Source organism: Canis aureus, chromosome 1 (genome assembly GCF_053574225.1).
Source record: "Canis aureus isolate CA01 chromosome 1, VMU_Caureus_v.1.0, whole genome shotgun sequence".
NCBI classification, from domain to species: Eukaryota; Metazoa; Chordata; class Mammalia; order Carnivora; family Canidae; genus Canis; species Canis aureus.
The window spans coordinates 82688459-82699312 of NC_135611.1; the positions used below are offsets into that span (position 1 = coordinate 82688459).

At 46.6% G+C, this 10854-nt stretch overlaps 1 protein-coding gene across 1 annotated transcript; it reads right to left on the bottom strand.

The window, feature by feature from the left end:
* Positions 1-4560: 4560 nt before the first annotated feature.
* LOC144286218 (uncharacterized) lies at positions 4561-8449 on the bottom strand. Its single transcript, XM_077852773.1, has 3 exons — positions 8253-8449; positions 7351-7469; positions 4561-6213 (listed from the first exon to the last, which is right to left on the bottom strand). Exons 1-3 carry the CDS (start codon positions 8447-8449, stop codon positions 6164-6166), a joined length of 366 nt encoding a protein of 121 aa, XP_077708899.1. The 3' UTR covers positions 4561-6163.
* Positions 8450-10854: the final 2405 nt, after the last annotated feature.

Here is a 10854-nt window from a genome sequence, read left to right on the forward strand (position 1 = left end):
GCTTCAGGAATTCTCCTGGTGAGCCAGGTGTTCTATTAATTAGCAGCAGTGTTAGAAATGAATCTTCCTGAGTGAATCGAATGACTTCGATTAACATAACATGGGGAAACAGTAAACAAAGATTAGATCTGAGTATTCCACCTAAGTGGATGGAATAGGGGCATCTCTCTAAAGGACAAACAGGCCTAGCAAGTCAAACAGCCTAGGATGGTGCCTTAGGCATTCCTGGGTCCAGCCTCTGATCCCAGAAAATTTGTGATTCCTTGATTCCAACCCATGATGGGCTGAATCATGCTGCTACCCCCAAGTGAACCTTCTGTGGGAGATGGAGCCAGAGCCCCTCGACAGGGCAGAGGTGACTCAAGACTTGCTTTTTAACCCTCACCATCCCCTGCAAAGGGGAATGTAGCCCTCACCAATCTGCTTCCCCAAAAGACCCAACATGGCATAGAGGTAGATCTCTATCAACAGCATGGAGGTGTCTAGGGAACAAAAGAATGAAAACAAGGCCTATGTTGAAATGACTTAAAGCATGTACCTGTCCTGGAGCAGAGCACTAGCCACAACCCCTGGAAGTTTCTTTTTTCTTTCTTTTTTTTTTAAGCATTTGAAGTGGATTATATAAAGGAAGTATAACGCACACATCTCAAGAGAAATATGACCCGCATACATTCTGTATTCATTACTTTCTAGAATATAAGCTCTAGTAACAATTTTATTTTCCATGAATGAATTATAGGATCACATCATGGGGATGAGGTAGTTTTAAAGTTTACAAGGAAATCTAGTTCTCAAATTGCCATAGGGGGAGGGCAACAATTTGACTCCGTTTTTAGCAATAGGCTTTTCAATTTTTTAGTACAAACGCCAAGAGTAAAAGCTTTGGGTAAGTCCTATTAGTATATGTATATTTCTTTAAAAATTGTATGTTCTTGGGGAGATGGTTAGGGGACCGGGTAACTGGGTGATGGACGTTCAGGAGGGCACGTGATATAATGAGCACTAGGTGTTACATAAGACTGATGAGGGACACGTGGGTGGCACAGTGGTTGAGCATTTGCCTTTGGCTCTGGTCGTGATCCTGGGATCAAGTCCCACATCAGGCTCCCCGCAGGAAGTCTATTTCTCCCTCTGCCTCTCTCTGTGTGTCTCTCATGAATAAATAAATAAAATCTTAAAAAAAAATAAGACTGATGAATCACTGAACTCTACCTCTGAAACTAATAATACATTATACGTTAATTAATTAATTGAATTTAAATAAATTTAAAAATTAATACTAATTTTTTTACTAATAAATTATGTACATTATAAAACAAAAAGATGGGGAAAAAAGGAAATAAAGCCTATTAGTTTAATTACTTATGGTGCAAATACAAAAGTTATTAATATTTGTAATGAAAGCACTAGATTAAATATGCTTTATTATTTTTTTTGAAGATTTTACTTATTTGAGAGAGAGCCCAAGCAGGGGGGAAGGGCAGAGGGAGAGGGAGAAGCAAACTCAATACCAGGACCCTGAGATCATGACCTGAGCCAAAGGCAGACCTTAACCCATTGAGCCACGCAGGCACCTTTTATTTTTTGAAAACTCCTGGTTAGGGACAGCTGGGTGGCTCAGTGGTTGAGCACCTGCCTTCGGCCCAGGGCATGATCCAGGGCATGATCCTGGGGTCCCCGGGATCCAGTCCCACATCGGGCTCCCTGCAGGGAGCCTGCTTTTCCCTCTGCCTGTGTCTCTGCCTCTCTGTGACTCTCATGAATAAATAAATAAAATCTTAAAAAAAAAGAAAAAAGAAAAAAGAAAAAAACCTAGTTAATTATCCTGTTCTAGAGCACTGTGAAGGGCAGCTTCCAAGTTTCCTGTATCCTAACATCTTGTTTTAATGGCTGTCTGGGGTGACAAGGATACACTGAGAAAACAGTACAACACTGGGCTCTGCTATCTAAATTGATACTTAGTTTTCGATCTGTCCACCACTTACACAAAGGTTTTTTGGGTGAAATTCAGCTGGTAGTTCTCAATTTTCCATGCACACTAGGCAGTAAGGTGCCACATTTTCATAAATCCAACAAATGGATTCAAAACCCATTGATACTCTTCACTTAAAAGATTTTGTCCGACAATCTTGTTCTAAGTTCTTAAAGGTTTCCGGTTTTTTAAGAGTTTTGATCAGTCACAGATCTATCATATTTCTTGGCAACATGATTACAGCGAAAACATTTCCAAACAGCTGTTTTCAAAATGCGTCTCTGTAGCATAAATTCTTCTGAAAAGCAGTCACATCCCCCCCAACCACCACCACCATGAAAATGTCACAGTTACCTTGGATTGTCCCTTGGTGTACTCCTTTACTCCAGCATCTTGCTGGGATCATCAACCTGGAAGCTTTCCAAATAGTGTTGATCAAGAGTTTCTATAACCCAATCTCTAGGCATGCCCCTCCCAGCTTCCCAGAGGATAGCAGATGGGGCTGAAAGCTCCAGCCTTCTAATTACTGGTTCTTTCCGGTGACTACCCCATCCTGAGGCTACCTAGGGCCCCCCTACACACACAAACCTCAGCCACCTCATTAGCATAAAAAGGTGGGGAAAAGAGCTCCTTACAGGAATAACAGAAGACATTCCTATCATCCCAATCCCTCAGGAAATTCCCAGGGCTTCAGAACTCTGGGTCAGGAACCAGGGACACAGACCAAACACATTTCTTACTCTACCAGGCCTGAGCATAATGGTAACCGACAGCAATCATAATCCTTTCCAAGGAACCTACCAGTGTTTGGCACTAGAAAATGCTTCATAAGTATTGGTGGATGGAAGTAGCTAACTTCACTTACCCACCAAACTCAGCAGATGGTTCTGCCAACTTTGAGGCACCTCACCCATCCTCTCCCCCCACCCTTTCCATCCAAGCCCAATCTCCCCACCTGTGTAACGGAATCCAGCCTCTTTTGCCTCCTCTGAAACCAGGCTCAGTCACGTATTTCTCACTTCCCCCTGTTTTCGCTTCTCCTTCTTTACCAGAAACTCGCCAGCACCATCAGACTTTGCTCAAGGTTCTCCAATCTCAAATGGAAAAGGAAAGAAGGAGAAAAAGACAGAAAGGAAGAAAAGGAAACCAGAGATCCCACATTTCCTTCCTGTCTTGCATGTCTATTTGGTCTCTCGGTAGCCGTTACCAGCTGCTTCTCCTCTTCCACACACAGTGGTCTCTGGGCCAACCTCCTTCTCTTCTCACCCACCCCCACTCCTCCTCAGATGATCTTTTGTGTAGGCCTTGATTATTTACATGTGACCGCTCCCAACATGTACTTCTTCCACCCAATTTCTTTCAAGAGTTCCAGATGCCATTCCTTGTCTCTACTTGGACGTCTCACCAGCAAAACCTATCCAAGTGGCTCACCTTCCCTCCTCCATCTCAAGCCTACCCCCTGCTCCTCCAGGGTTCTCTAACACCATAAATGGTTTCACCACTCCACCCACTCAGTTATTTATGCCAGAAACTTTCAAAACATCCTTGATATCTCCCTGTCCATCAACCACATCCCAATAATCACCATTTTCAGACTGACTTCAGCTGCAAATTCAATCTTCCTCTCTCTCTCTCTCTCTCTCCCTCCTCCACTCAACCCCTCTGTCTTTGGCTTCTATTCAGCATCACTGCACCATCCGTAGGTGATAGCAAATACCTTTGTACTCTGCCCCCATACCCCATCTTGCCCCTGTCCAGGGTATGTGTGCAAAGCAACAGGCTTCAGGGCCTGAGCCCTTTGGCATGGCCTAGCTAGGACAAAGTAGTGCATCTTTTCTAACTGGTGCACCCAGAAGGGGAGTCCTTTTCCAGTCTGCATGAAGGTATTCTTAGATACCAGCATGGCCTAACCCTGCAAACCAGTCTCCACACAACAGTAATGATGACCTTTTCAAAAACCCAAACTTAGTCAATCATCTCATCTCCCATTTAACATCCTTCAAAAGGTTCCCATTACCTTTCCATTAAAGCCCAAAGTCCTGAAAATGACCTGAGAGGCCTCCCCCTAAAACTATATTCCTACCTTTGTCTCAACCCTTTCAACATAGAACTCATGTTGGAATTCACCTGATTATTTCCTATTCATTTTTCAGGCCTTATTTTAAATATCACTTCCTGGGGACACCTACCCTGAGTAATCCCCTCCCCTAGTCGAGGTCCTCAGGTTAAATGCTCTCTGGACATCTTGTACTCTTCTTCTTTTTTTTTTTTTTTTCATCTTGTACTCTTCTGGAGTACCACTTATGACTGGGACAGCCTTTGGGACTATGTGCTTGTCCATCTCCACCCCCTCCTCTAGCCACTAGGCTGAAGGCTCAAAAAGGCAGGGACTCTCCATCCTTCATAGCTGTAGCGCCAGGGCTGACAATGACTGTCATCCATCTACAGATGCTCAGTAAGTAGTCGTTCAATGAATGCCTGAAAACAGGTTGCTCAGGTACCCAGGCCCCTCATACACAATCTGGCTAACTCTTTAGCATAAGAAAAATTATTTATGGGAGAATTTCTTTTTTATTCATGGGAATAAATTTATTTTTATTTTTATTATATTTTAAAGTTTCTTTAAATTTTTTTTTTTTTTTTTTTTAGTTTTCTCCTGATGTGGGACTCAATCCCAGAACCCTGGAATCACGACGTGAGCCAAAGGCAGGTGCTCAACTGCTGAGCCACCCAGGCATCCCTATTTTCTTCTTCTGCTATGAATTATATTGTGTATTACATAGAGCTCTCTTACATAAAATTAGAATTTCTCATACAACGGAAAGATAAGGTTGTCTTAGTCACTGCTGTTAGCTAAAAGCTTTTTATGTTTCTTAAAACTAAATTCTCCTCTGAACATGATCTACAATGAGTCTCATTGTTAAAATTTTTGCTTAGAATTTTTGCTTGGAGTTCTAGTAGAGATTTCTGTGCCAATTTCTCCAAATCAGTAAGCATGGTTCATTGATATTTCATCACCTTAAAAAAATTAAAGACATCAAGTAAATTAAAAGGTAAAAAATGGGGGTGCCTGGGTGGCACAGTCGGTTAAGCATCTGACTCTTGATTTCAGCTCAGGTCATGATCTCAGGGTCTGGGAATCAGCCCTGCATTGGGCTCGCTGCTCAGTGGGATTTCTTTGGAGATTCCCTTTTCCTCTACCCCTCTCCCAGTGTGTACTCTCTCTCTTAAATAAAAATAAATCAATCTTTTTAAAAAATGAAATAAAAGGAGGAGAAATAAAAACCACCATGGAATTCCTTTTTAGCTTACGCTAGTTTAAACTTCAGAAATTTAACAATCACGTCAAATGCTTGAAATTTCCTTGGAGATAAATCCTGGCAAGACACATGTGGCTGTTCATGACGAACACTGGTTTAGTCACCTTTATTATAAAAATATTTTAAAATGTAGATGTTTCTGTAAACATTACAAATGACTTCTAGACATTAAAAGTTTAAAAGCTAATTGTATATACAGTTTTAGTTCATAAACTTCCAGAGCATTTTCTTTTCTTTTTTTTTTTTTTTTCCAGAGCATTTTCAATGTTGGCTCATTCTCCTCAACCAGGTGACTTTATCCTCCAGAGAACATGTGGCAACATCTGGAGACCTCTGGGTTGTTGTAACTGTAGGGAGTACACTACTGGCATCCACCACACTGCTACACAACCCACAACACACAGGACAATTTTCACAATAAAAGCTTAACTGGTCAAAAATGTCAAATTTGAGAAATGCTGGCTTAAACATACATAGCATTTTGCCACAGATGGGCGACAAAGAAACAGGACAACCCTCTCCCATGCACTGGCGTGAAAGTCAATGTGGTTAAGAACACAGGCCCCATGAGAAACACATGTGATTTATATGAACAGTCATTTGGGAACTCCTCTTTTAAGTTAGGAAGTTGGGCTTTTGACATCCTGAACCAGAACCATGAATAAATTTTCACTTGAAGGATCACTAGCAACAGTGACACAATTCCTCCGTTGGCCCATAAGACACGGCTTTGCTTTGCTCTGTGCAGTCGAAGTACTCCGTATGTGACAGAGAACAGGAATTGAGAATCAGAAGAAATACCTTCAAACAGCCTTAATCTCGGTTTCCCACCACCACATTTCATGACAAATGCACAATATCTACATCTTGGTCAGAATTTTTCATTCCCCCCGGAGAATGCAATCACCAGGTATAGCAGATCTGAAAATGAATGATGCATGAACCAAATTGGACAGACTCTTGTGTTTTAAAAAAGAAAAAAAGAAAGAGTCAATATTTAAATCAGATTTTACTTTAAAAAAAAAAGAAGAAGATTTTTTTCAGCTATTTAAGGGAGGGGAGAAGGATCTAGCCACACTGAGCCAGAATCCCTGCATGGGTGTGATCTAGCCACACTGTGCCAGAATCCCTGCATGGGTGTGAGGAGGGGATGGCCGATACCCACACAGATTGTTTCAGCAGGTCTTCTGTAGGTAACCTGTGCCAGACCAAGACCCCGTTAGGTCCCCCATCCATTACCTATTCAGTCCCTGTAACAGCTGATTTTATAATTCTCAGGGGCAACATTTTTCTCAGTGTTAAGCAACTAAGTTACAAATGGAAAGAAACAACCCGTGCCTGGAAGTTGTCTTATAATCAGTCAGGGACAAATTATAATGAATGAAGGATGAAATCCATTAGAGATTTGAGGCCTAGGCTAAGGAGGTCCTTCCCAGAGCCAGTGAAGGAGAGACAGAGGAGCTAGCAGCAACCGCCAAATCCTTACCACGAAATAGAAAAGATACCAACTTCTTCCATCTACCAATAAAACTTTGTAAATTTACAGTATGTTACGTTGTTTTTAAAAATTGAGGAGTTAGCCATTTCTAAGAACTCAAATTTCCCAAAACTACCATCTTGAAGGGCTGCAAAGAAATCCATGAAGCACTAGCAGATAGCCACAGAGCTCAGTGTTTTTCTTTCTTGCCAGAAGTGAAATCTGTTACCATATCCTCTGGCAGGGGAGCCTGTCTGGAACTGCCTGGGCTCCTAGCAGGTAATTTACACTGATCTTTAAAAACCATTCACCCCTCCTCCTCTCCTCTATAAAACAAATCTGCCTTTCAGAACAGCTCTGAAAGGGGGACCGAATGCCCAGAGCAGGGGACAAATCCCTGACCGGGTGCCTTCACCTACCACTCACCAAATTCAGGCCACAGAAACCTGTAGCCTGTTCTCAACTCAAGGAACCGATGCTTTCCGAGAACCTCGTGTATCCCTCCCGCTTGGCCTCTCTCTTCCTTCTGGAAAGAAATCAAGCAAAGGATGCAACAGTCGCCAGGTCGCTACAAAACTTACCTACACCTGGGCAGCCCATAAGGCCCAGCCCGGGTCTGCAGGCGACCTCATCCACCGTGAGAAAGCAGTGCGTGGCCCGCGAGGGTGCCTGGCAACTCGCTCTGCATCGGCAGAAAGCGCTGCAAGAAAAAGAGCTGTGAGCCAGGGCTGCTTCCACTTCAAAACGCTAATAAGCAAAAATTGTTCGAATTTGAGGCAGAAGGTCGGTGCTGACAAAAAACAAAACAAGGAACCTAGAAAGGGGGCAGAGTGTGTTTCAGAATCACCTGTTTCCTAACAGACCCAGCCGCGCGAGCTTCCTACCCCGCGGGGAAAGGACAGAGAGGGCGCGGGAGAGGGGCAAGCGGGGGCTTCCGTGTCCCTTTCCAGTGGCCTGCCCCAGGGCGAGTCCGTTCTCATCCCGGCGTGTCCGCTTCTTCATCAGTACAGTGGGGTTCATCATGCCCCTGCGCAGGCTACGGGCAGGATTAAATGAAGTTCCAGGGGCTGGCGCCCCAGGGACGGCGGCGAGTGACTAAGTGCCCGCTCTTCAGCCGATCCACGCCCGCAGCCAGCTCCTCCGGGGTCTCCGCTCCGACTCGCCCCCCGGCCCCGGCGGAAAGAAGCCAGAAAAAAGTGGCTTCCAGGTGACACAGGGCACCGGAGTCCTGGCTTCGGGCTCCACGGGTCGCACGAGTCGCAAGGCCCAGGGAAGGGTCCGAGAGCGCACACGCGCGCCGCGCTCCCTCCGGCCCCGGCTCCGCTTCCTCGGCTCCCGCGGAGCCCAGTCCGCGCGGGGCAGCGGGACCTTGGCTGAGATCCGGCCCCCTCCCTCGCATCCTTCCCACCCCTCCGGCCGCCACCGGGCGCCCTAGCCGGCGGTCCTGGCTGCCGGGACCGGGAGGGCTGGACGCGTCGGTTACCTGCAGCAAGCCTCCGGCCGCCCGGGGCGCAGGAAAGTGCGCGAGCGCGCCGCCCCGCAAAGCACAGCGCACTCGCCCGGCGCCGCGCTCCCTGCGCTGGCGGACCGCGCCTCGGGGCTCCCGGCCGCCCGCCCGGCCTGGCCCCGCCCCCGGCCCCGCCCCCAGCATCCCGCCCGGCCCCGCCCCGCCCCCAGCATCCCGCCCGGCCTGGCCCCGCCCCCAGCACCCCGCCCCGCCCCCAGCATCCCGCCCGGCCTGGCCCCGCCCCCAGCATCCCACCCGGCCTGGCCCCGCCCCCAGGATCCCGCCCGGCCTGGCCCCGCCCCCAGCATCCCGCCCGGCCCGGCCCCGCCCCCAGCATCCCGCCCCCCCCGGCCCCGCCCCCAGCATCCCGCCCCCGGCCCCGCCCCGCCTGGCCCCGCCCCCAGCATCCCGCCCGGCCCCGCCCCCAGCATCCCCGCTCGCCCCCCTCCGCGGGAGGCGAGCCCTGGGGTGGGCGGGGAGCGGGCGTCCCCGCGCTTCCTCTGTGCGCTTCCTCAGGTTCGCCCTGGGCTTTAGTTCCCCAAATTGCACAAGGGCTGGGGGAGGGAGTAGGGTCTTCTTCATGATTCTTTGCCCTTTGCTGCGGAGGCGGGAAACGCGACAAGCGCAGCCTTTTTCTGATTTTAAAAATGTTTAGTAAGAAAAGAAAAATGCAAATGCCGAGGTTCTTTATATGATGACAAGTGTAGAGATGACCATGCAGTTTTATGTCCTCCTGATGAGGCTTTTTGTTAAATGTAGTATTTAAAAACTCACTGCATTCGTGTGGGTTTTCACATAAAAACTAAGGCCAGCGATTGTGAAACAATCCGCAGTGCCCCGCAAAGTCGAAAACACCTCTTTCCCTACCTTGTAGCGCGTCGTGCGGTGTCACTTATAAAAGCTGACATGGTGTCCTTGGTAGCGAGAGGAATCGCGGGTGTTCTTCCCTCGGACTTCTACCTCCTGGAGAGAAGAACAGGTTCTTACTCGTCTTCACAGCATGTACCCATTGAAGTCAACGAAGGATGGAAGTGCATACACACTTCCCCACCCACAGGTCTTGCTGAAGCCGTAGGGCCAATCTAAGACCCTCTGAGTAGGTAGGTTTCCCTGCATCCCGAGGCTTGCCTGGTGACCTTCATCCTTAGGAAAGGTCACTGCTCAGGGGAGAAGCTTCCACGCGGCGAGCAGGGTCAGGTTGGCCTAGAGTCAACCAGTCTCCAAGGTTCATCCTCTAGGGCTTTGGACCTGATCAGGTTAGATACTCCTGGGGGCCCGGCGGGGCTGGAGGGGAGAGGGGGAGCGGGATGGGAGGGTGCACGCACAGCAGTACCTTATAAGTGGAACATAAATTACCGTATTGGTTTCATGTCAACCCACCTCTTTTGTGAAGACCCCAGCTTTCTCTTCAAGGCTTTGAAATATTTTGGGAGGATTGCTCTGGACTCTTCAGTCTCCTCCCACCCCACCTTGGGCCAGAGTGTTACTAGGTGAAGCAGTCCCATGTAGGCCAGCTGTAGTGATGGTGGCAGAGGAGCTAATGAAACATTCCCCTGTGGAAGGTAAATCTTGTCTCTTCTCCCAAGGAGATCCCTCCTCCATGGAGTGACAATCTTGAAAAATATTGCTTTAATTTTATTTTAAAAAGTAATTTTCTGGGGCACCTGGCTGGCTCAGTCAGTAGCACATGTAACTTAACTCTTGATCTCTGATCATGAGTCTGAGCCCCAGGTTGAGGGTTGAGTTTAAATAATAATAATGATGATGATGATGAAGATGATAATTTTTTGAAAGTAATTTTTTTATAATACATTCTATGCAAGACTGAGGACAACAGAACCACATGAGTTCCTTTTAAACTGTGGTTTATATTTTTATCGTGGAAACAAACGTAAGAACCCAAAATATCTTGTACAAAATTTGCATTTTTGCCAGAATTAGAAAAAAAAGTGATTGCCATTTGTTTTCTCCATCTATTGCTAACCCACATGACCTTCTTAAATAAAGGACATACGTAAAAGCACTGAAAAGGCAAATATGCTCTGAAAACCCTCATAATGAATTATGAAATTCATACATTTTATTAATTCAATGTTTGAAGCTAAACCTATGACTTCCTTCCACTGGACTAACCATGTTTCCTTCATCCCTACTCGATTGGTTTTATTTTTTGGGGGGGGGGCTTGCATCAAGGATATTTTAAGGTTTTTGTTTGTTTGTTTGTTTTTAAGATTTTATTGTTAAGTAATCTCTACACCCAATGTGGAGCTCAAACTCACAGCCCAGGGATCAAGAACCTCCTGCTCTACCAACTGAGCCAGCCAGGCACCCCTGAAGTTGGTCAAATGGGTCAGCTAATCATTTATGAGACACAAAGGGAATGTGGGTGGTCTGTGTCTGACCTTGATAGGTAAACAAGGGAGTTCTCTGTGAGTCTCACCTAAGTCATTTGAGGAAGAGTGGTGGTTCTTTGCAGAAAGCTGTTTCCCAGAACATAAACTGGGCGTGGGTGTGGGAGTTTCTTTAACCATCAGTCTGTCTTCTATATATATATATATATATCATAATAAAACTGTGG

Excerpts from the sequence above, each read along its gene's own strand:
- LOC144286218 (XM_077852773.1), bottom strand. The coding sequence starts at position 8,449 with ATGCTGGGGGCGGGGCGGGGCCGGGCGGGATGCTGGGGGCGGGGCCGG. Across the intron at positions 7,470-8,252 it reads CGGCCGGAGGCTTGCTGCAG|CGCTTTCTGCCGATGCAGAG; the intron begins GTAACCGACGCG and ends TTTTTCTTGCAG. Across the intron at positions 6,214-7,350 it reads TATGGGCTGCCCAGGTGTAG|ATCTGCTATACCTGGTGATT; the intron begins GTAAGTTTTGTA and ends ATTCATTTTCAG.